Here is a 25,835-nt window from a genome sequence, read left to right on the forward strand (position 1 = left end):
AGCCCCATTCTTCTTTAGAGAAAAGATGTATAGTAAGAGGCAGAGAGAAAGCATCACATCCAGATCTACACCAACACATCTCAACAGCTGGTTCATCAGGGTCAAGAAGTGCTGTCATACAAGCACTCGGAGGAAATGCTTTCCCTATACTCAAATGGATGGCAGCTTAATAAACCACTTATCCAGTACATCTTTTTCTATAAAGTGGAACAAGCAGCTTTTTCTTTCTCATCATTCCATGCCCACACCGTGAATCAACTCCGGTTCAAAATTACATTATGAAACTGAGCTTGTGGGCAGGAAATGAATGCTCTCGCCTGCATTATATATTGAAAGGCGTTTCCAACATTTTCCCTTTCATGTTTGAAAAGAAGTGAGCTCAACATTATAAACCCCCCCAAAGATAAGTTCAACACCACTGTAGACTTCAATAGCACATGTAGTAAAATATATACTTCTGATAGATTTGATCAGAATTAAACAATATAATTGAATTGGACTGCACATGATTGGTCTACATTATAAAGTGACTAGGGGCTTTTTTTTTTGGTCCTATCCAGATAATTAGTTTGTGATGAAGGTGTTTGGATTAAATGAAGTTCAATCAGGAGAGACTTCATTTTGTTTAAAGAACATTTATTGACACATGTCATATGCTAAATGTTAAGTCTTTGGGGATTAGACCCCGATCCTGAAATCGTATATCTAAAGGGGGAAATGCAGCCGTGAGCATATAGGGGACCCCCCGGGGTCTAGACACTGGTGATGATGCTGAAGATCTGGATTTGATGAGGAGATGGGATGAAGAGGAGGTGTGATGAGGTCTTTGGATTAGCTCTCCTGGCACTGGATGTGATGAAAGGAGGTGGATGGGGAGGAGGCGGGCGGCAGCATGACAACCTGAAATCACAGCTGACTGCAGGAGAGAGGAGAACCATTTTAAAGTTTGGCTGCAGCACAGTGATTGGCTGCTGGAGAATGAGGTGAATGTTGTTATAGACAACGCCCGTGATGAGCTGATTATATGCAGCTGCGGAGTGAATGTATATACCAGTCTTCCTGAAAGAACTTGCGCTGAGCTTCATAGAAACTCCCTCTGGAGGGAACTTTGGGATGTTAGCCTTTGCAGACCATTGACATGCACAAAAACCTATATAACAGACTACATGAAAGAGAGAATCCCAAAAAGCATAATAGGGCCTTTTTAAATGAAGTATTAAGTAGCGTTAAATGGCAATACTACAGTAAAGTATCTAAGGTTAATGTGTTGAGGAGTGTGTCTTGAATGAACAGGCAGTAACTCGGTCATTGTTGCATGTTTAATTCCAGGCCAACATTACATTTCATGAGCAATCCATTAAAATACATCCAGTATGAAAACATTCTTTAGGCATTCATTCAGTGCATCAAATCGCTACAGATCTACTACTTATTGTTCTTCAAGTCATTCTCTTTATCTCTTTGTTTTAAGGTCGTGGGGCTGAATCCAGCACCCACTTTAAAGGTATTTGAATTGTGAATGATATCAAGCTATGAGGTTGCTACTACTGTACAGTGTACAGTGATCTGATGGTCCATCATGCGTACCCTGATTGTCTGGGGTGAGATCAGAAAAGCACTAAGAGTCAGACCAATCCTCTCTACTCGTGGGTGGATGAGATGGATGCAGACCGTGGATGTGGTCTGGTTCGCCCTTTAAATGCTTTTTATTGCCCTGAACCGAAAGGCGGCACAGATGAGAACGTGCCGGAGACAGAGTTGTGGTCAGGTTTTAAAAAGATGAAACAGTGGTGGGTGTGTGAGGAGCTCTAAGTGATGTTCTCCAAGATGTAAAATATTAGCTCCATCACGAAGGGCTCGTCGCCTCTCTTGCGCCCCCTGCTGTGAATCACGGGGATCAGCACGCTGTCCAGGGCGTTCAGGTACCGAGCGGGGAGCGGCAGCCCGTTGCTCCCCGCCACAAAGCCCACCTGAAATGACAAAACAGACCTCTGATTAGTTTAAATACACACATACCCTGGAGCTTTTCTCTTATAAACTATACAACTCTGCAAAGTGTGAGTCATACTGCCCTCCCCACCAAAGTTAGACCAGTATGAGTTTTACAAGGTTTCATAAACATTTGAGCAAGTGGACGATTACCTTAAAATCCCAAACTGATGTTATTATCAAATTGTGAACAGATTACCCTATACTGTATTATAACTGGTGAAACAAATAACATGTAAATCTCAATTTTATGTTTGTTTTGGCCTTATTTAACACATCTTTAGGCTAATTCTTATTTCACCTACATGATACCAAAAACTCAATGTAGACACATGACTGTCTGAAGATAGTCTTCACATAATTCGAGGCAGAAATGTTTAAACAAACAATGTGTTTTTCCAGCTATCCAAGTTTAGGGATTTAATCATAATTTTGGTCAACTCAATTATACACCTGTTTTTCTGTCTCTACCCGCCTTACTAATATGTTTTACATTGAAGTCAATAATATTAATTGATTAACAAAATGACACATTTAAATATGTCATTTTAAGGTAGCTTAACCTCACCAAATGAAAGCCAGAGTGCAGGTTGTGTGGCTTGATTTTAAGGTAGTTTTTTCAGCAGAAATTTCATTTGTTTTCACAGAAATTCTACATTTCTATACTATTATCATGGCAGACCACATGTCAAAAAGTCAGATTTCTATCTTAACTACATTCTTAACAAATATGTCTCTGCATTTTTGGATTTGTAGGGCAGTATTCATGATGCAACCTTATTATGTGAGGTTAGTAACAATAAGTAATTGCTGACACCAAACCTCTGTTCTGACCTCTTGAGATTCGAAGGCGACCCTCAGCCCCAGCTTGGCCATCCCGTCCTCTTTCAGCAGTTTGAGGTGAGGACACAGAGCCAGGCAGAAGGCCCGGGCGATCCGCTCCGTCAGCCGGTCGTGTTCAGCAGACTCACTCGCTCCTCTTTTGGGAAGATCCCCCCCTCTGCAGGAAGAACACCTGCGCACATCATACACAGACATTTAAAGAAAGGAAGTTTCAGATGGACCTATGTTCATACTTTAAGCAGATCATTATGTACTTCTGTCCAGCGGATGATCTTTCCATTTTCTTTGTATTCTGACTTCTGGAACATCTTAATACTGCTGATGGACTCCATGGACTTCCCATCAATGGGGCTAATGACACTGGAGGACACAAACACACATTACCGGTTATTAGCAACATACTGTAAACCAGAAATTCAAATGCACTAGTATATTGCTTGGTTGTTTCAAAGCCTGCATATCTTTATATACTCAGAGGTGAAATGAAGCACTCTGTTACAAGTTAAAGCATCCAAAGTAATTCAAAAGGCTTCTCAACTAATAGCACCAAATTATACTTAATTCATTCATTAATAAATATGCTAACTTAGTACAAAGTACAAGTGTTGCAGCTGGTAAAGGAGGAGTTTATTATTTATGTCAGGAAGCCAAGGAATCATTTAACCTATAATAATAGATTTGTCTAATAATAATAACCTGGATTTCTTTTTTAAGTAATTAAAGTGATCTAAAGTGTATAAAAGTAAGTTTAAAAGTAAAAAGTAGATTATTTGATTATATCTAAATGGTGGTGGATTAGAAGTCTAAAGAAGCAGGACCCAGAAAAACTCACGTAAAGACAAGTATAAGTACAAGTACCTTAAACTCCTACTTAAGTGCAGTACTTGAGTAAATGTACTTAGTTACTGTCCACCACTGGTTAGTTTACTGTTATATTCTTCTTATTAAGTATAAAAGCCTCATTCTGCCCCATGAACATCAGACCCATGGGCACACACACTCACCCCTTATTCACAGTGCATTTCTCCTCCACCCACTGCACACACACCAGCTCCTGGCTCTCTGATTGGTCGAGACGACCGCAGGTGACGGTGTAGTCCTTCATCTCGCGCATCGCCCTGCGCAGCTCTGCCATGGTTTCCACGGTGATCTGCACCATCAGCCCATCTGTGGAGAGTGGACAGCGAAACAGGAGAAACAGACGCGCACACACACATTCATACACTCACATGCAGCAACACGGACACACGCCTAGACACACAGTCTGTTAAAATGTACACAGACACACACATGGAAACATCAACACATTCTGAATACAGCAGGTTTGAAGCAGGGGTGCTCACATGCACTACTTTTGAGAAATTAGAGTAAATAATGAATTCCCTGCCTGAACCTGACTCCCCTCTCGCGAACAGTTTACCTTCTACGATGCTGGACTTGGCGAGGTACCCTGCAGACGCCTTCAGAGCACTGCTGAATATAAAAAAGCAGGAGCCAGTAACTGCAATAAAAAGAAAGAAAACATGTTTAGAGACAAACTGTACAGCTACAATCAGTGGCGACTGGTCATTAGCCCACAGCCCCACATAGTGTCAGCAGAAAGAATGCAAAAAATGCAAATAAATGCAAAAGAAATACATCTTAAAATATATTTTAAGATCATGTTTAATCATCTGATTCGTCTGTACATTGCTGTTTTAGTCTGTGTTCTTCTAATTAGTGAGTGTGCCTATTGAGCCGTTTTGAGCGACGTGGGTCAAGCCCCGATCTAGCCCCTCTCTCTCACTGTCAAAGTGAATGGGTGTTGTAAAAACCGCACTGCGCATGCTCAGAGTATTTTTCTGTTCAAAGTGTGCGGCAAAATAATAATCACCATAGGGGCACTGTGCCCCCCTCTCTCTCTATCTGAACCATGGATAGCCTACAGCTATTTGTTTACGTGTTTAAAAAAGCACCAGAAGCTTATATATACACATCTAAGTTGTTCGTGCCCCACCACTTTTGTACATATAAAAACGCCACTGGCTACAATCCTGGTCCTGGACATTAGTTTTGATATCAATGACAAGAAAAACAATTATCATGTAGTGCCATCTTGTGTTACTTTAGGGAACTTAATTTTGTTTGGTGGACCAAAATCCCACATATAACTCAAAGCTACCTCTTTTAATATCTGCACAGCTCTCCACTTTACATCCCAATACTGCACATATTTGTGTCATATTATACTGTAGGCTACTCTACTACTTTTATTGCAGGTTTATAATTTGTGTAAATATTTTTTTTAAATATGTTTTATAATTGTTCTATTTCATGGTCCTTATTCTTACAATTTATCTTCGCTTACTGTGTTTTCGTACGCACCATATGCACCAATATGTGTGAACTTTGCATTAAACCTGATTCTGACTTTTTTTACTCTTTGCAAACTTGATGTTTGCAATTGTTTGTTGTTGCATAGTGTCTTTGATCTTTGTCTATGCTGCAGCAGAATTGCCCTGCGGGGAATATAAACCTCTTTTTATTATAGGTGGATTTTGTCCAACAAATTCACAATCTACTATTTTAAAAAGCTTAAAACTAGTGGATAGCACCAAATAGTCAGTGGAGTTGAGTCTCTCTGAATAAAGCCTTAGTACGGATTAGAGTTCTGATTTATTTATTTTTGTTTCACACAAGCATCAAGGTTTCCCTAAACAAGAAAATGCATTATCTTATCAGTCAATCAGTGTCCCACCTTGTCACAATCCACATTTCTGATTCCTATAAAACTCCTCCACTGCTTCTTGATAATGTATCATGAAGTCCAGCCTCTGATATCTTGTACCCACAGTACCCTGTTATGTCTCACCTTTGCGGGGCTGGTTGTGGATGCTGATGGCCTGGGTCTGGTACTGGCCGTCCTCTGCTTGCACGCAGATGAGGTGAGAGTCTGCGGTCTCGTTGAAGCACGCCCCGATGGCCAGCACATGTTCATTGGACTTATTCAGAGCCTTCATCAGCTAAGGAGAGGGAAAAGATGATCAAAAGAAAATACATAAACAACAATAATAACTCTGATGCATTAAAGGTTTACTCTCACCTCATTATAGCCGGTGGTCGGTAACTTTATGTTGGTCTTCTGAGCCTCTAGATCCACAGTGAGCCCCGGCACCATCGGTAGGCTGTAACGGTAATTCCTAAAATCCTAAAACAAGATGAGAGAAGCGTTAAAGTTACACTGAAAATCAAAGGTGGGAAAAGTTTGACAAACTGTCATACTCACCACTAACAGTCTCATTATAGTGTGGCCAATTTCCCCAAACAAGGGCTTCCTAAAGCGCACGCTGTACAGTGGGCACGGGTAAACTGCAACAAGATATATAGTGTTTAACGCAAGAAAAATACTGTAGCATTTCAGTCGCAGCATCTTATACCTAGGCAAGGCAAGGCAAGTTTATTTATATAGCACCTTTCAACACAAGGCAATTCAAAGTGCTTTACAAGAATGAAAGACATTAAGAAACATATTATAAAATGGCATTTAAAAACACTCATTTAAAAGCAAAGATAATAAAACATGAATAACAAAGGTACATGAATAAAAGTCACAGTGCAGTGTGAGATAGACACATCTGAAATGTTTAGGTCTGACTCTCAATCATGGCTCACTTTTTAGCAGAAATAGTTTTCTTTGACCTCACTTTCTTTCTACTTTCTTTTTTACCTTATCCTTAAGTTATTTCAAGTGTTTCATGCTAAACAAACCCCCCTTTTTTTTTTAAATGTTGCCATATTTGTGTAGCATATAAAATAAATGTGCTCCCAGACATTCATGTGGCTTGCTAGTTTTGGACCCCATCTGTACCAAAGCCTAACTTACATCTGTATTCGGCGCCCAGTCGCAGCATGAGGCGCAGAGGGAAGGCTTTGGCCCAGGTCAGCTCTGCTCGGTGGACCAGCAGGCCGAAGAGGTAGGGCTGGTTGGGCAGAGGGAGGCCCTGCAGGGACTGGAGGGTGGAGCGGACGTACAGGAAGCCCGCGTGCTCCGTACTGCCCAGGAAACTGCTGCCTAACAAGGACAGCGACAGGTGTTTCACAACCTTTCCTGCAGAACCACAGTGGGAAGGAAACATGTGTCATTAGAGCAGGAAACACATTTAATGACAGTTTTAGAGTCCGAAAATGGGCAAAAAGCTATATAAAACATCCTTACTACTATATTCATTCAACAAATGTGTTCACTAGAACATGCACTGAGGTAGAGAATACATTTACAATTTAGCCAAGTTAAGAAACACGCAAATAGGCCTAGAGAGACTCAAATAAAAAGCCTAATAATTAGAGATGGCAAAAGTACACACATCCTTTACTCAAGTAGAAGTACAGATACTCGTGTTTAAAAATACTCTGGTAAAAGTAGAAGTACTGACTAAACTTCTTTACTCAAGTAAAAGAAAAGAAGTATGGGCTTTGAAATGTACTTAAGTAAAAAGTACCCATAACTCCCAGCTGTTTTAAAGAGTACCTGACCTCCCTTTATATTAATAGAACAATAATGTCATTGTTAGCTAATGAATGTTTCCATGCTGAACAACGGCAACATGACAACGTTTTCATTGGTCCCTCTTCTTTAGAGAAGACCAGGAAATGATGGATACACGGATCGTGTTCAAATCAATAGGCACGCAATGACTCTAAATAATAATGATCACGCCACCAAACACACATTCAAACTAAAGTAACCAGCCTGTTTTGAAAATGTAAGAAGTAAAAGTAAAAAGTAATCAGAAAAATAAGTAGTGGAGTAAAGTACTGGTACCAGAACAATTTATTTAAGTACAGTAACAAACTATTTGTACTCCACTACTTCCCACCGAATTAATAAAGCACTTAATTCAACCAAAACAAGAAAAACCAACGGTGAAATAGAAAGACATTCATATTTTAAATTGCCCTGAGGATAAATGCAATGTTTAAAGTTTAAGATTGTTCTGCATGATGTTCGATGATACAGGGGCACAATGAGAAAACTGGATCTTCTAAGCTCAGTAAAAAAAAAATCTGGCACCTGCAACATTATCCAATCATTTAAGTGTGTTCAATTACGGCCCCCACATTGAGAGATAACAAACCAAGCCTTGAGGGGGTAGAAAACTAGTAAGGGCCTTTTAAATAAATAAAACCCAGTGTGTATCACAGCTTACAGAGAGAGAGAGAGAGAGAGAGAGAGAGAGAGAGGAGAGGAGAGAGAGATGAGAGACAGGAGAGAGATGAGAGAGAGGAGAGAGAGAGAGAGAGAGAGAGAGAGAGAGAGAGAGAGAGAGAGAGAGAGAGAGAGAGAGGGCCACTCTGACTCAGCATACAGCTCACAAAGAAGAGTTTTATAATACCTCCAGTAATACTACGACTGTATATTGTGTGTGTCTGACCTGTGAAGGTGTCCCTGTACAGCTGGATGAAGTGGCTGAAAATGTCTTTGGGGAAGCTCTTCTCTTCAGGCAGACACTGCAGCAGCACCACCACCTCCACCTGGCCCACAGCGTGCATGCCCTTAGTGGTCACACACCAGCACTTCCTGTTCACATCTGTCACACAACAAAGGCATCATGTCAGAGGTAAACAAGGTCAGTTTGCACCTTTAAAATCATTCAGTCAAACATTTTGCACTCAATAACAATGTTTTTTGTCGGATAACAGCAGTGTGTAAAATATGTTGCAAATGAGTGATTGTGATGTTATGTTAAATGTATTGTGTTGGGAAAATACTGAATGCATTCTTCCAATATCAGAGTTCAACCGCTATACCTGCATCTTGTGACTGTAACCCTCTCTTCAGCATGTGAAGGACACTGTTCAGGAACTAGTTGTACCAAATGCTCTGTATGTGATGACTACTTCCATTCTTGAGAGGATAATAAATACATGTATCCTGATATTGAAGCTCAAGCTGGTGACGAGTGATATTTTTCTAACATATTGTGTCTTTATATTTGTCCATGTTGATGTTACAAATGGAGCTGCTATGATGCAAGTCAAATGTCAGACTTGATCTGACCATTAAAGTATTATCGTGTCGTATCGTATTTCCTGAGCACACAATCATCGACAATAGAAAGAGAAATCTAACGTACAGTTGACCAGTTTGACCATAGCGAGCAGGTTGGCGTTGAGGACGAACACCAGAGGTTTTGGTCGGCCGCTCTCCAGCTCCTGGATGAGCAGCGTCTCAGAGGGCTGCTCCTCCACAGTGTAATCTGAAGAGAAAACAGTAACACTGACATTAGATCAAAGTTTCTTCTACAACTGCTCATTTTCATGACCTTGAAATATGTTCAGCTTCTTGGTATCTTTTCTACAAAATTCAACACATTTCTACTTCCTTGTCTTTTAATTTGTATAGTACAATGCCATGTCTTTTTATGCTGCTGCAACACAAACATTTCCCAAATTGAGATCAATAAAGTACTTCTTATCTTATCTTATCTTATCTTATCTTATCTTAAGTCCCATGCCAATCAAGAAGCAAAAGGCAAGGTGAAAAGTTAGTCTCTGATGTTGAGGAGTTGACAGTGTGTTGACAAAAGGAAGAGCAAAGTAAAGCATTATAGGCGTGTGGCGCAGTGGTTAGAGCGTTGGTGTTCGGATCAAGGGAGCACAGGTTCAAACCCCACTGCAGTCAGCATGTCGTTGTGTCCTTGGGCAAGACACTTCACCCCAAATTGCTCCTGTGGGGATTGTCCACAGTATTGAGTATGTAATTCACTTTGGATAAAAGCATCTAACAAGTGACATGTCATGTAATAATGTAATGTAACTAAGTGACAGCAGAGGCTACAGAAAAATGCTGAATAACCTAAATTCAGGGGCGTTTAAAAACAATAACAATAATAAAAGCTACCAGTCTTTATGAGAGCCAGGCTTAAACAATGGTTTTCTTTTAGCTGGCGCAAGAAAGTCTTTTTTTATAACATTGTATGCAAATAAAAGAGCTTACCTAATGATTTCAAGATTCAGAAAATAAACTCATTGCTGGGTAAGGATTAATAACCATTGTCTAAGCATGGCCCTATTAAAGATGCAAGGACAGGTAGCTTTTATTAATGCTATTGTTTTTAAATGCCCCTGTTTAACCAGGCTGAACAGGGTCTACATTATGATTACTGTGGCAGCCCAATAGGGAATAGTCCTTGGAATATTCGAAAAACAAAATCACTACTTAGTCTTTTATTTACAATAGACATGTCTTTCATTCAGGTTATTCTGCTTTTGCTGTCACTTAATTTTGATGCTTTACTTTGCTCTTCCTTTTGTCAACACACTGTCAGCTTCTCAACATCAGAGACTAACTTTGAACCTTGCTTTTAGCTTCCAGATTTTCATGGGACTCCTTTTTGTTTGTGGCTCTCCTTTCATCTTTGCACCGTGCACACTTGACAGGAAATGCTGATACCAAGAAAGAGGCCTAAAAGATATTCCACGGTGATGAAATTAACAGCATCTGCGCTACATAAGCAAATACATCTACACAGTCATCTTGCTAAATCGTTCACTCTCCTGTTGAATGGAAGCTGTCTCACCTCCTTTGACCCCAGTGGAGGTGAGGATGGGGGGGAGACCCTCCAGAGGGATGAGGTTTGCAGAGCTACTCACTAAAGCTGTGGTGCCCCAGCCGTAAGGACCACAGGCCTCCTAGAGGAAGAAGGGAAAAGAGCAGTAAGACCACTTTCTTTTTCTCCAAGAACAATATGTAATGTTTTGGGTGGTCCTACATTGATATTAGTCCCATGTGGTCTCAAGGCTCTCCTGATCTGTGGTGAACCCCCAGGACTTCTAGAGGGCCCGCCCAGCGCTCGTCTCATCAGTGGAGAAAACCCTCGGACAGGTGTGGTCGGGGCAGATTCAGACTGCTTCAGAGGGAGGATTTCATCTGCAAACCACACCCTCCTTTTCCCCCTCGGAGATGTCCCTGAGGAGAGAAGAATTGCTTATGCAAATAGTAAATAAAAACTCAACTTTAATTGAATAAAAATAAAGCTGTGCTCACTTTTGAGGAGGGTTGAGTGACAGCAAACACAAACTCGTCCCTCCTTTCCATCCAGATGTGTGAGTCTGAACTTCACATTGGAGCAAAGTGCACAAAAAACCTGGCGAACACACATGACACACATACATTTTCAAGTCACCTGTCACGAGGTAAGTCTTATTTCAATTTAAATCCTATAAAATGTTCCTCACCTTCCCACAGGCTCTGCAGTGATGCCTCCTCTTGGTGAACGTAAACTTGACCCCACACTTCATGCAGACCTGCGCCTGGGCATCAGGGACCCACACTGGAGCGATCTCCCCAAGGACGGTGCCTCGATCCTTGGACAAAATGCCAACAGGGCTCAGCTGGGAATCATTGTCAGGATCCAGAGGAGAGGTGGCACATTCCCCCGTCGCTCCCTCCCCACCGCTGCTCGTCTCCTCTCCTCCATCAGATCTGACCTTGGTCTCTGGTCTCTCCTCCAGCTCCTTCTCTTCAACCACAGAGTCCTCCTTCGACGGGGGGTCCTTCTTCTTCTCCTCCTCCTCCTCATCTGCCACCTCATCCTCTTCCTCCTGGTCCTCCTCTGGCCATGCAGCCTCAGCAGGGCTCAGCACCAGGGGGCTGGGCGTCTCCCCGAAACAGCTCTCCCCCCATGTGGAGATGGAGGTCACAGTGCAGCTGCCCTCCTCCAGCTGGGAGGGTGAGGCGGCGTCGGCAGGAGGTTCGGATGGTTTCTGCTCACATGGACCCAAGCTGCTCCTCACTGCTGCTTCTGAAGAGGTCTTAGAGGGAGATTCTGCTCGGATTTGGCCGCAACCCAAACCCGGTTTGGACACGTCTCCATCTTTGAGCACCAGCAGGCAAGGTCTGTTCAGCCAGTGGTGCTTGGTGTCCTGGAGAGACGGATTGTCTCCTTCATCTGTTTCAAGGGGGAGCATGATGATGATATCAAGACCACTAAATGTCTCTTTTGCCTTTTTCTGTCAAGCACACACACTTAATTAGTGTCATTAGTAATGAGTCATTAGACGGGAAATGTTCACGTGCTTAGTGGCCATTTAACAGCATGTGTTAATATATTTATTCACCCAGGACACACCTCTTAGCTTTCAATCATCACTGAAGGCAGCATTACTAATTTGCCCTTGAGGTGTATTTGAGATCATAACAGAAGAAAACAAGTGGTTAAAAAAATAGGTTTGTTGTGGACTAAATATTGATGTAAAAACAATAATTGTGTTTGTTGTTAATATCTCATTGCTGCTATGGTTCACCAGAAAGCCAAAAGTTCAACAGAGGCTCTGTTACCACATCTAACACAGGATCTACATACAGGTTTTTTATTGGCTTACAGCTGTTCATGCTTGAACCGTTGGTCCATCTGTTAAGTGGCTTTCATGGATAGACCAAAGACAAATGCATATGGTAATAAAATCAAATGGTTTGCACATTTCACTCTGGGTGGTTTTCAAATCATCCCCTGCACATAATCTTAAATCTAGTAAGGAACTACTGTCAATAGTCAAATGTGCGATTTAATTCTGAATGACTGCATTCATAGCCTCCGTTAAAAGGCATATACCTTCTCTGATTGAAGCCAATTACTGTTCTAACAGCCTTCTCTCTCACGTAGTAACCATTACTGTTAATTACTAGCACACAAGAGGGGAGTAAATGTGTCCATAGCTGGTGTTTCATTGAGCACTAAGTGATTCATGACTCAGGACCCCGTAGGCTATGTGAAAACCGCTAGAATAATGTTACAGGATAACAACCGGAAAACTGGATTTATATTGAATGGGAATAATCTTATTTTCCAGATTAAATTGCATTGCAGCCCCCTGACAGAATCAAAATAAAGGCGGGTCGTGTGGTTCCTGCTGCGGGCTATAGAGTGGATATTTCCCGGTGTCACGGTGCACGGATCCGGATGACCGGAGCGATGATCGCATCCCGGGACAGTGACGCATGCAACACACGTGTACGATGTTTAATCCGCTCGCAGGCACCGAGGCCGGCAGCAATGCGACACTCACCCCGTTACATCAGAGCAGGACATCTCACTGAGAGCCGCTGTTTACGGTCTGCGGACAGCGCGTCAATGTGCACAACACTCGATATGTGCGCAACACACACACACACACACACACAAACAGATGATGCGGACTATGCGCGCTGCCAAATGCTGTATCAGCGATTTTCTGTGACAAACACAGACGCGCATGCAGTATCATCACATTGTAACGCACCGGCTATGAATGGGGGAGTAAATCATCCCCTCCCCGCTGCAGTGAATCGCATTTCTTACCCTCAGTTATTCCTCCCAAAAGGCTTTCATTCTCGTCATCCCGCGCAGAGAAGAACTTGAGCATTTTATCCGGTTACATGAGAGAGCCGAGCAGCACGGATTCAGGCAGCAGTGCCTTGCTCACAAGCGGAGGATGGGGTGATTTTGCCTCTCTTCCCCCTCTCTGTGATCTCCCTCCTCCCCTGTGTCTCTCTGCAGCTCTTTGAAGAAACTCAAGAGGTGTGCAGAAACGTCCCTCCCCAGTTTGCTGTCTGCACAACCCGCAGGACAGAATACAGGCCAAGACAACTGAGACATAATGTAAGATGATGGGATGTGAAAAGCCTGCACAACCTGACACACTGATGGTTATATGATTACATTAGTAGATCCATGCAAAACTGAGGAGTCAAATTAGTTTGGGTGAGAAATGATTAATGACCACAGCACCATATACAAAATGTGAATCACTTTTATTTTGTTTCATAAACAAAAAAGTCTTAAGACTCACTTTAATGACCACTGTAATCCTGACCATGACTGACAGTGTTGTGAAGGGATTTAACCAGAAGGGGGTATTATTTTTTTTTAGAAGTGCACAAGCCAGTCTGACTATCAGTGGGCCATCGTAAAATAGAAAAGTCTCTGGTTTTGGGGAAACATGGGGTAGTGTCTGATATGTCTGGATAGACTTAAAAACACAGGGGTAGGGTTCTTCATTGCAGTCCAGCCCGAGTGCACAGGAACTTCACGTGCGTCAGTTCGCCTCGTTCTTTGACGCTTCATCAAAGTTCTCCACCAGATCTGTAGAAAGACAACATATTGTGAATTATTACATTATAGGAAACTGTTTTTTACTACTTTCCAAAATGATTTTTTTCCAAGGATTACAGCAGAAACCATACACATTAAACAAAGTGGGTCTTTTTTATTGACTAAATAATAGACTTGTAGGCTTTTGAGATCTGCTGTAGTTTAAAATCTGACTTTCAAACGTCTGATGGTTCATACCTGGAACATCATCATCCTCTTCCTCGATGTCCTCTGCCTTTGGAGCCTTGCTGTCGAGAGCTGAGATGAAATAAAACATATTATAGCATTAGATTTTAAGAATTCTCACACAGATTTTTCAATATTTTTTTAAATATACATTGTATATATTTCTTATTATCAGCAAGTCACATGAAAGGAGCAAGAGAGAACATTTATTAACCCTACTAACAAACCTTTCTGTGCGACAAAGCCTGATATATCTTATTCCTCTGTGCCATAGACCTCTTCTATAGCTTTAAAAACTATAAAAACTCATCAGTAAGCAACACCTTTACACTGACATGAAGCTTCATCATAATGAACATGTGACCTGTAGTTTATTTTGAGTTCATCCCACAAACTCCATCCAGCTGTTGTAAATCTTACTGGAGCATTTAATTCATATATGAATCCACCAGAAATACACTTTCTACTCCTGTTTGAGTAAAGTTTGCTCAAACATACAGTGGCCTGCTGTTGAAGGACTATTATGGAGCCTTTATTCTCCACACCCAATATTTTCTTGTGTCAATATTGTTATGCATGCTGAAAGGAAGTTCAATGTTTAAAAAAGGTGTGAACTTGTGATGTCCGAGAAGTGTGTTTAGTATTTCTGTACAGCGAGGCAAGTTTATTTAGATAGTTGATTTCAACAAAAGCATTTCAAAGTGCTTTACAAGAAATGAAAAACATTAAGAGCATTAAAGGAGAGGTGTCATGGCCATTTCCACTGATCATAATTCCATTGTTGAGGTCTACTAGAATAGATTTATACTGTGCATTTTTCCAAACTCACATTGGTTTCTCATACAGCATCTCTGTAAACTACGTGTATTCACTGAATTTCACTATTTGCCTTTAACGGCTCGTTGTAGCTCCAAAAGCTCCAGCCCCCACCCTCCCTGTGAGCAGTGTGCTCTGATTGGTCGGGACGTTGTGAATCGCACTGAGCTCCGTGGAGGTGTTGCTTCCTTGTTTAGGATACATAGCGAAACACAGCCAAACTCATCCTGAGCACACACAAACTCACATCCGAAGTAAAAACAATAAGTGTGGCTTGATATTGAGTAAGAAAAAGGTTGATAAACGCTGTGAGAGTGGGTCTGCAGAGAGAATTTTGCCGCGATCCCAACTGTCTGTTATCAGCTGCCTGCTCCCTGCACACAGATGTGTGTGTGAGGAAGTCCGTGGATCGGTCAATTTGGACCAATCAGCGGGGGCTTAACGTAACGGCTCCGCGGACGTAACGTAACGGCTCTTCGGGATTGGTCCATTTCGTTCCGGGTACCGCATGACATCAGGCGGTACCCGGAAGAATCAAATGGGCAGTGACGTATCTCCAACGAGGCGTTTTGGGGAGGTATTTTCTGTGTTAGAGTTTTACTCGCTACAGGGTGTACTTTGAGGGTTTTGACTCTGCACACCGTTTACATGCATAAAAACCTTCATAACACACAAGGGGACGGGTAATAACCGGAAAAGCATGACATGGGAGCTTTAAGATATAGTTCTACAGAAACACATAAGGTGGAACTAGCCCTCGATGAAGAAGTGCACTTCTCCTTTAAGATGTCTTTGTTGGTTATTTTTTTCTTTTGGAAGATAACAATATGGTTGATTATGATTATCATGTCACTGGTCCATTTAACTCACACTACTAAATATCCTTTAAAACAATTGAGTTGTTTTTAAACAATTACTTAAAGGTAGGGTAGGTAAGAATGGAGAAACCAGCTCGAGTGCGCTAGAATTTGAAAGTACGTAGCCGAAAAAAATCTGCCCCTTCCTTCAGACTTCCTTACAGAGCCCCTCCTCCAACACACACGAACGCGCACACGACCAATGAGGCACCAGATAAGTTTGTACACAGATGGAAGGCTGACAGGCAGGTAGGCCATCCAGTTATTTTTAGCCGGACCGGCTCAGATGATTGGTCGTGCTTTTTACAGCGCCACGGCTTCCACAGATGACCTTTTTTTATGTATTTATTGTCAAAGCATTTAATGTATTCATTGCTATCGGGCTGTTAAGAGCATTCCATGGAATATAACAAAAAGTGTTTCTGAAGTGAATTACCTACCCCACCTTTAAGTTGAGTATGAAAGGCCTTTTAAAAAATATAATGGAAAAAGGGAAAACTTTAACAAGAGCAAAAAAGCAACAGGATAGATTCCAACTCATCTTAACCAACAGGCACCATAATAACTAAACGTATAATCACCCAAAACACCCGATCCTTCCTTCTCCACTAACAAAAGGTCTTGATTTAGGTATTTTTATACATTGAATGATTTTGAAATGTAAAAAAGCTGCAGATGCTTCTCTCAAAAAAAGGAAGTGACTCATCTTAACTTAACCTTCCTAAAGCCTCTTCCTCTTTCTCAGTGATTGTAAGAGGTTCAGAGCTCAGTGAAGTTGAGGCCCACCCACCTTGCCGGGGGAACTGTTCTGCCAGTTTGCGCAGGCTGCTGAGGCTGTCGGCTCCCAGCTGGCTGAGGATGCCGGGGAGCATCTCTGTCAGCTGCTTCGTCTCAGCATGACCCGTGATGGCGAAGGTGTTGGCGGAAAGAGAGGCCTGCACTTTGGGGTTGTTGAAGTGGATCACTGTCCCGTCATCCTTGATCATGTTCACCTGAGAAGAGACCATGCCGTTTTCAAAATGACAGCTAAAATGTCTAGTGTCGTAAGATGTGAGGGTCACTCTATGCTGAGTAAATGTAGACAAAGTACTTCACAAAAAAACACATCAGTTCAAATCCGTATAGTTTACAGCCACAGAAGAAAGAAAGCATCACAATACTGTCAAAGGTAGAACAACAACTCAGGGTTTGTTTATGCTGAAGATCTATTACCAATTTACCTCTTCAATTCCAGCAATATTGTTGACAGCCAACTTCTTCAGTGAACTCTGAAGCTTTTTGTCGTCAGCTGTTGCCGTTCTGTGAACCACCTTCTTCTTCCTGCGCGCAGATCCCTAAAACAAAAGTAGAAAAAGGACTCCTAAATGACAGACACTTTAAGAGAGTTATAACAAGGTTGACCGCATTAGGTGGAAAAAGGAAAGGTTGTAGCGGAAACATTGCCTTTGTTGTTGCATTATAGTATTTCAAACAAGGCTCTCAATTCAATTCAAATATGATTCATTCACAATAGTATAGACTGCAGCACTTAAGTCCAAAACATTTGAACGTAAGTGCTGCAGTCTATAGTCAGACAGATTTTTAAGCTGATATGGATATAGTTATTTGAGAGTTGAATTTGTTTTAATATTGATACATCTGCTATAAGTGCATAAACATACTGTATCAACTTAATTAAGGGCTCATTAATATCCCTTAAAATGTGTTCAATGCTCTCCAGCAGACAAACTATGTGATGGTGTCACTATCAGAGAAACTAACTTAAATGTATCTTTTACAGATTGTTTTAAATAAAATGTTAGAGAACAGTGTAAATACACACACATAGATTTCTCAGATTACAAAATAATATCTATAAAATTGCAGCTTGTGTTTGACTATCAGATGAGCTGAATTTACAGCTGTTCAAAAACGCTTTACAAAGACAAAAAGAAAAGTCAAAATAAAATCAAGTTTTATCACTAGGATATTAAAGTTACAGATTAAGTGTTTTAATGCAATGATTGTTTCAGTTCTACATAATGCAGGATTACAACATTTACATATTAATATTATTATTGATAATGATCTTATCTGAAGTAAGACTCATTCATTTTTGTTTTGAAAATGTAACATGCCACCTCCAGAACATGAATTTTATAAATACAATAAAGACTAAGTCTAAAACACAACATTTTATCATGGAAAGATGCATTGTGATTTTTGGTGAGTATAGTTTATTTGACTTAATGAAAAGGAGAGATCACACACCCACATCTTATTATAATCCTCATCAAAACAGAAGAACACTTCCTGGATGGTAAACTCACCTTTCCTCCTATCCGCACTTGGGCTTGAAGTTTTGCTAGTTTTTCTTGATTCATGTTTTCACCTACAGAATAAGAGAATTGCATAAAACATCTTGAAAACAAATACATGTGAAGTGAAACCAGCTAAACAACTAGCATGCTGCTGCGTTCACTGACGACTGAGAGATACAACAACAACATGTCATGAGCTAACCAGAAATATCCCTGAACAAATACAGTAACAGAAATCAATGTTAATTATCAATATGTAGACCAATAATGAAGCCATAAAGAGACATTTTAATGACAGCTCGCTGCCATAATAATAACACACACTAGCTGAGCATGCAGCTGCAGAGATGACAACACAGGGCCACACACTGAACACACACACACTGCACACACAGCTTGTCACGGCTCGGTTCGGCCCGACAGCTCCGCCCCGAACACACACACACAAACACTCACTTCATATGGACCCCACTTTACACACACATCAACATTTATGATGCCAAACCTGGTCAAATGTCCACACAGGCATGCGGTTCTGAAAGATGGAGGTTATGAGGAAGAGATTACGTCACGAATCATACGGATTTTTCTTCTTCTACGTTTTAAACAGCTGCAGGGATTTGAGTGAAGTGATGCCACCTATATGATCTTCTGGGTATTACATCAACAAACGCTGCTGCCATATAAAGTCATGGTGAGAAAGAGATTAAAATAGACTTGTGTGAGTTAAACATGCCTTTTCACAAACAATGAAAACAATTGTTGAATTCAGGAGAAAATGGAAGATTTTATATGCGTAATCAATAAAGAGTAATCATAAGAAACTTCACAAACCGCTTCTGCAGCATTTTATTCCTGTTTAAACATAACAGCAATCTCCTACGAAGCCTAAAGTGAGCATCTGAAATAATATTTGATTAATATGTACACATTTATATGCACATTATTTTAAATAAAAGCTATTGTAAATTAAATTAGTGTTTATTTGTATTATTTAAGTGCATTACATTTTACTTTTCATGTTTTCCTGTATTTAATTACATTACATGTCATTTGTTAGATGCTTTTATCCAAAGCGACTTACAGACATTCAGTACTGTGGACAATCCTAACAGGAGCAATTTGGGGTGAAGTGTCTTGCCCAGGGACACAACAACATGCTGACTGCAGTGGGGTTTGAACTTGCTATCCCCTGATTCGAAGTCCAGAACACAATATCCACTGAGCCACAGCCTCCCTAATTGATAAAATAGCAAGTGTACTTTACTGATGCGTAATCCTGAAATGTATTTGTCCTCTGCTTCACTTTCATGTTCACAGTATCCATTTTGTGACCATTTTACTGTATTTAAATCACAGCTCTCAAAGATGTAAGCACTAAACCACCTAGTTTATAAATCCTTAATACATAGAATTAATTATAATGAATACAATTGATTGACATTTAACAATTATGATTGATAATAAATGAAAAAATATATATAATAAAATGTTTTTGCCGGTGAATAATAATAATAAACATTTTTTTAAATATTCAATTTGCTCTGGAATATTTATTTTTTATGTTGACCTTTATTAAATGGTTCACCCAAGAAAAACATTTCATGAAAGATGAACACAAAAGCGCTTGTGCAGAATGTTACATTTAGAGTAATGTACAGTACATATTAAATACAAGCTGACCACTGATGACCCTGCTCAGTTAAATAGATAATTAAATGCTACAAATATCAAATCAGTGTGTGCAATTTACATTTAAATATCTCTTATAGATCAAAATACAAAATGCTGATGTGCTCAGTTATCTTACATTATTTTTTACATTCTGCTGCAGACATTTGTTTTCCACATTTACCATATGTTCACATTGTAATCCAAGTAATACCTAGTATATAACCTCACCATTAATGTGTGGTCAAAACACAGAGCCATGCGCACAGGCTGGAGCTGCCTAAGGGACATCTCACCAGCATTATGAACAAAGACAACACATTATCCAATAGTAAAAGAGCAATAACAAACAAATCATACTGCGAAAGCAATATTTTTGGAGCACTGTGAATATTTTCGACAGATTTTGTTCAGAACAAACGATGCATTAAACAGCTGAAAGTAAAAAAAACAAGTTAAGTCCCACATTACACAATAGAGCACAATACTGCCAGGTCATGGTGACTACACTAAAACTCCAAAGAGAACATGAAAACTAACTTTATACTAGTTGTTTATGTCATAACTTTCACTGTTTGTATTCCAACATATTTCTGCACGTCTTCACAGCTTCTCACTGCTTTTAATTTCCCCCTCAGATCAAAGCACTGTGACCCGGGTTAAGGCGATGGATTCGATGGCAGTTTCTGGCACAGGTAACCGACTGAGGAAGCGTGAGTCAGTGAGACCAGCTCCAGAGTTGCTGGTCTCGTTCGAGCTGCGGAGGATGCTCTGCTGCCAGCGGTGAAGGTTGTGAGAGTTTGAGCCCCAGCAGCAGTGGAACAACATGAAGATCTTCTTCAGAACAGCCTTCCTCAGCAGGATGTAGACCCAGGGGTCCAGGATCTGGTTCCACGTGGCCATTCGAACCACCATCAGGAGACTGAGGTACGCCGGCTCGTCGTTGGAGTTAATGCTCATCATGATGACACGGATCTGGGAAATAATGTGACAAATAAGACATAAATAGACTGAACAATGTATAATTTAATTTAAGTCATGTTCTTGTCCAATTCTAAATATAACAAAGATATATGATGCTCATTTTCAGGTTCATATTTGTAATTTTCAGGTTTATATTTGTAATTTGTGCTTTGTGTAAATGAAAGAAGTGCCTTTTTGACTGTTCGCTATGATCCAAATATACAGGAGGTAACCTATAGCATGTTTTGAAATACCCCAATGAAAAAATGTAGGCCCATTTCGTTGGTCATATTGCCATTTATGGACAAAAAAACATGCAGAAAATATGTATTTTAGCAGACGAGGAGTATGGAAAGTAATGAGCGACGGATGTAAATCACAGTGTACTTTTGCAGCAGTGCTGGGAAGCATGAAGAATGTAAGGAGTGTTATGAAGAGCATGTTTGTAGAGAAGGAGACGCACATCTTTTTCAACCAGGAGCAAAAAGTAGTTTTTATGTGGGGAGAATGCCCCAGAGATCTAGACATACAGCAGCATTATTGAAGCGTTTGAGCCTTGATGTGATAAGGTAATGGAGGAGAGCTTCAGTGGCAAAGAATGGACGGATAGGAGGAAGCAGAAAAGCAGCGATGCAGAAAAAAACACCTTGAAAACAACCTATTCTTGAGTCATCTTCGTCACACATCAGATAATAAAACCTGTCATGCCTCTGTCTCACTTCAAAACCCATTTTACTGCAGCTGTCACTTTACACCTACCAATGTTCAGAAACCTTGACAGACACGCTGGCCAAAAGGAGATGTGGTTTGAACAATCGAAAAATAATGGCATGTGAGAATGTAAATGTAATGATACATGTAGATGTATAAAAGGAAACTAATAGTGGCTAATTAATATATTAATAACAATGGAATTCCAACCCATTTGCATGGTTTAAGGCTGAAGGTACAGTATTTATAGGTTTATGAGACAGGGACAGTGTTAGTCAAGATGCTATTTATCATCTGTAGTCCCATGGCAAGTGTTGCGAAGCCACCTTAAACATTTTTATAGAGGCCCTAATAGGCTTTTTAGGGTTTCCCTTTCCTGTAGTTTGTTACATAGGTTTTTGTGCATGTAAATGGTCTGCAGAGGAACTCATTTGTTTACATAGTGACATCATTACATTATTATTAAATGTCATTTGTTAGACGCTTTTATCCAAAGCGACTTACATACATTCGGTACTGTGGACAATCCCCACAGGAGCAATTTGGGCTGAAGTGTCTTGCCCCAGGGACACAACGACATGCTGACTGCAGTGGGACTCGAACTTGCTATCCCCTGATTTGAAGTCCAGCACACTATCCACTGAGCCACAGCCTCCCAGCTGATGTAACTGGCAATTACATCAGAATGTAACTCTATTGGCTAGCGCTCCAACACATTGTACGTGATAAGCTAAGGGGCGGGACATCTCTAAGCGGTTAATCAATCACAACAGAGCCAGCCAGCTAACCAATCAGAGCAGACTGGGCTCTGGTTTCAGACAGAGGGAGAAAAGAGGTGCTGCAGCACAGGCAGTATGAGAAAAATAAAGAGCTTTTTGAACATTAAAGCATAGAGACATGTCACAGTAGAGACACTAAATACAAATATGAACCAGAAATGTCTTCTTTAAATGTCTACTGAGGAGAAATCTTACCAGTAATGGACCCCAGCACACGCAGGACACCAACATGATGGCCTGCAGCTGGCAGATCATCTCGATGTGGTAGGACGTGCCTCTGCAGTGGTGCTTGCGGCTCAGTCTGGCCTGCACCAGAGTGCAGCTGGTCAGTGCGTTGCACACAATGGAAAGCAGCAGAGCCATCAGCCCCAGCATGGAGAACAGCAGAGGCAGCAGCACATCCAGCCAGTCTTTGGGTTCCTCCATGTAGAAGAAGCACCAGCTCCTGGTGCTCTGAACCCTGTAGGGTCTCAGCAGAAGCACCGGCAGCAGTGCCACCAGAGCAGCCAGCAGCCAGGTGAGGCCCAGCAGCCGTTTCATGTGGCGTGAGGCTAACGCTGTGGAGTGGAAGATAGGCCTGGTGACTCCGAGGCAGCGCTCCACCGCCATGGCGCTCCCCAGGAACAAGGGGCTCAGTCCGAAGAACACCATGCACGCCCCGAAGGCGCTGCACACAATGTGGTGGGGGTCAAACGTCTCCCATTCCTTGTGGAAGCTGTACACGATGAGCACCAGGGAGCCGTTGATCAGGTGACCCAGCAGGTCTGTGACCACCAGGCTGCTGGCGAACAGCAGGAAGGACGCCTTGGACTTGATCCGGATGCTACTGTAGGAGGTGACGAGGATGAAGAGGGCGAGGCTGTTGGAGAGGACGCCCACAGTCATGGAGATGGCGGAGGCGGTGACAGAAAGATCCTTCTGGCTGCAGGTGCTGTTGCTGGGTCTGACCTCTGACCTGCAACCTGCCTCTGAGCTCCCATTGGCTGACATGATGGAAATTAAATCTGGAGAGGGGGGTAATGGCAGTTTGGATGCATTTTTCACTTGTAGTATTGGATTTAAACTTCAGATGCTTTAAAAATGCATGCAAATGTATAATTGTGTGAAATAACCCATAATGTCAGCTTTAAATAGGGTGTTTTCAACATTTTGCTACAAAGCTCACATGCAGTTTTGGCTGTGACTATGGGTGCAGTGAACGCTACTTTATCAATACTGACGATCAGTATAAACATCTTATTTTGTTGAATTTCCACATTCTCATTAGCCTATAACTTTTGTAAATGACACTGTAAATGAAAATCGACCTCACTTACTTACCTTTCTTCAGGTTTAATCTTTTGTTTAAACGCCTCTTCCCCCTCTGTCTCTTTTATCAAAGTCAATAAAGCGACATGTAATCAGCCCGGCAGTAAATGCCATTGAATCCCGATCCTTCTCTCCTCAATAATCCTATCGAGGCGGTGATCTGTGCAACTTGTTCCTTCTGCGCGTCGCTGGAGCCAAACCCGTGAAGGCGGACAGCTTCAGTGTGCGAGGTGTCACTTCAAAACTCAATCCCACCTTGGAGGCTGCACACATCTGTCGCATTCTGCACAAAAACGTCTTTATTTTTGTTTCGACAGTGGATAGCCATACAAATTAAGTGTTTCCAAAATACGCACGCCACTATTTCTTGCAATTACGTATTATTTCCCTGTGTGGGTGTGAAATTAATCAAGAAGACGTCAATTCCTCGAGGGCTACACATTTCCTATTGTTTTCTGTTAAAATACTTATACTTAGCAAAACTCACAACATTTCTGGAGCCTTGTAGACCCCGAAAACTATAGAACATTCACCAAGCAGCACTGAAAATGTCTGCTTTATTTGGTTCTGTTCTGCATACCTTTGTGAAGCAGCTTTTTCTGACATGAATGAAATCTAAATACAGAACAAGACTGACTGATGGACATTTAAATGACTGAACCTAAGTGGGTACACTCCAGCAGACACCTGTATGGTGGACTGCATGCACTGCCATTCATCTCACTAACAAAAGAGTGAAATGCTTGTAAGGTGGTGATTAAGGACACTTATGTGAATGTTCAGTGATGTACTTATTATGTGGGCCATAATAATATGTGAGAAATCTTCGTTTTCTTGGACCTTGATGTGAAGTTAAGATTTTTGATAAGCTTTAGGTATTGCAATTTCACACGTGTACAAAAGTATAGCTTAATTCAACTGATGAGGGCTATGTTAATAAATGTAAGCGATGTGATGCAAGTAGCTCTTGGCCACTTTCATTTAGCTCAGATGAAGAAAGGTTGGAGACCCCTGTCCTAGAAGTACATGATGTGTCTGTGACAGCAGGAAATCACCTGCAGCTGACTGAAAGTCTTATGTTGTGCTTTCCAAAAGGAGCGTTGACAAGTAAGGAATTATTTTGTGCGAAAAGATAAAAACAACAACAAAAAGTACAAAATGTTATCACTTTGATAAGATGCGTTTTTATTTTGTATGTATTCATGACATATTTATTTCCCATCAGTCATGTGTTCTGTCACTTCCTGGATATTTCATTTTGCAGCAACCTTTTAAAATAGAAAAACAGTGGGGAAGAAAATGACTCTTATCCAACGCTGAACTTTTGATGACCATAATGATAGGCCTTTGTCTGAGATCGCATGATGTAGTATTGTTAGATGTGCCAGGAGCAAGGACTGTCTTAGACAGATTTTATGTGCGCAGCTCCACTTGCTTGGAACAATCTTCAGCAAGAATTGAAACTGAGCAATCTCATTCCTCTGCATGTTTTTAAAGCTAGGCTGAATGAAATGCTCGTTGATACTATGGGTACTTGTAAATGTCTATAACTATGTAAATGTATCCTGTAAATATAATGTATGATGTCCTTTATTGTTTTATGTTTCATGTGGAACCGATATGCTGCAGGTCTCCCTTGAAAAAGAGATCTATGATCTCAATGGGACCAATCTGGTTAAATAAAGGTTTGAAATGAAATGAAATGAACAACAAAAAGTACAAAATGTTATCACTTTGGTAAGATGCGTTTTTATTTTGTATGTATTCATGACATATTTATTTCCCATCAGTCATGTGTTCTGTCACTTCCTCGATATTTCATTTTGCAGCAACCTTTTAAAATAGAAAAACAGTGTGGAAGAAAATTACTCTTACTCGATGTATTGATTCTGTTGCTAACATTTCACAGTGTTTTTCTCCTGACTGCACAAGTAATTGTCAAATTGATACAATGGAGCCAGCTTTCAGCTTAAGAAACACAACTGAAGCAGAAGTTAAAAGAGTAATTAAATCCCTTAAACCATCTAAAGCAAAGGATATATTTGGTATGGATGCAGTTATGCTCAAAGACCTCAGTACAACTCTTTCTCATCCTATTGCCAATATCATCAACCTCTCTTTCTGTCAAGGAATGTTTCCAAATGTTTGGAAGCCGGCTGTAGTTATCCCAATCTTTAAAGGTGGAGACCCAATGTCTACCAATAACTACAGGCCAATTAGTAGTTGAAAAACTTGTAGCTGAACAAATTATTAACCATCTGAATAACAGTGCTTTTTCTCTGCATCCAATGCAATTTGGCT

At 40.9% G+C, this 25,835-nt stretch overlaps 3 protein-coding genes across 3 annotated transcripts; all 3 read right to left on the bottom strand.

Moving 5' to 3' along the window:
• Nucleotides 1-1,286: 1,286 nt before the first annotated feature.
• zfyve9b (zinc finger, FYVE domain containing 9b) lies at nt 1,287-13,241 on the bottom strand. Its single transcript, XM_034146322.1, is given in 17 exon segments — nt 1,287-1,970; nt 2,824-2,985; nt 2,987-3,004; nt 3,087-3,192; nt 3,837-3,999; nt 4,253-4,333; nt 5,684-5,834; nt 5,915-6,019; nt 6,098-6,180; nt 6,695-6,919; nt 8,244-8,399; nt 8,946-9,068; nt 10,392-10,503; nt 10,584-10,780; nt 10,859-10,958; nt 11,050-11,762; nt 13,152-13,241. Coding segments are annotated over 17 exon segments (2,721 nt in total). The 5' UTR covers nt 13,216-13,241; the 3' UTR covers nt 1,287-1,808.
• A 343-nt stretch (nt 13,242-13,584) lies between these two features.
• Nucleotides 13,585-18,692, bottom strand: btf3l4 (basic transcription factor 3-like 4). Its single transcript, XM_034146379.1, has 6 exons — nt 18,608-18,692; nt 18,112-18,173; nt 17,023-17,136; nt 16,593-16,794; nt 14,142-14,201; nt 13,585-13,934 (listed from the first exon to the last, which is right to left on the bottom strand). The coding sequence occupies exons 2-6, from the start codon at nt 18,163-18,165 to the stop codon at nt 13,888-13,890; spliced, it is 477 nt and encodes a 158-aa protein (XP_034002270.1). The 5' UTR covers nt 18,166-18,173; nt 18,608-18,692; the 3' UTR covers nt 13,585-13,887.
• Nucleotides 18,693-20,412: 1,720 nt separating this feature from the next.
• Nucleotides 20,413-23,618, bottom strand: ptgfr (prostaglandin F receptor (FP)). Its single transcript, XM_034147871.1, has 3 exons — nt 23,547-23,618; nt 22,422-23,230; nt 20,413-20,748 (listed from the first exon to the last, which is right to left on the bottom strand). The coding sequence occupies exons 2-3, from the start codon at nt 23,214-23,216 to the stop codon at nt 20,413-20,415; spliced, it is 1,131 nt and encodes a 376-aa protein (XP_034003762.1). The 5' UTR covers nt 23,217-23,230; nt 23,547-23,618.
• Nucleotides 23,619-25,835: the final 2,217 nt, after the last annotated feature.

This window comes from Trematomus bernacchii, unplaced genomic scaffold, assembly GCF_902827165.1.
Source record: "Trematomus bernacchii unplaced genomic scaffold, fTreBer1.1, whole genome shotgun sequence".
NCBI lineage: Eukaryota > Metazoa > Chordata > Actinopteri > Perciformes > Nototheniidae > Trematomus > Trematomus bernacchii.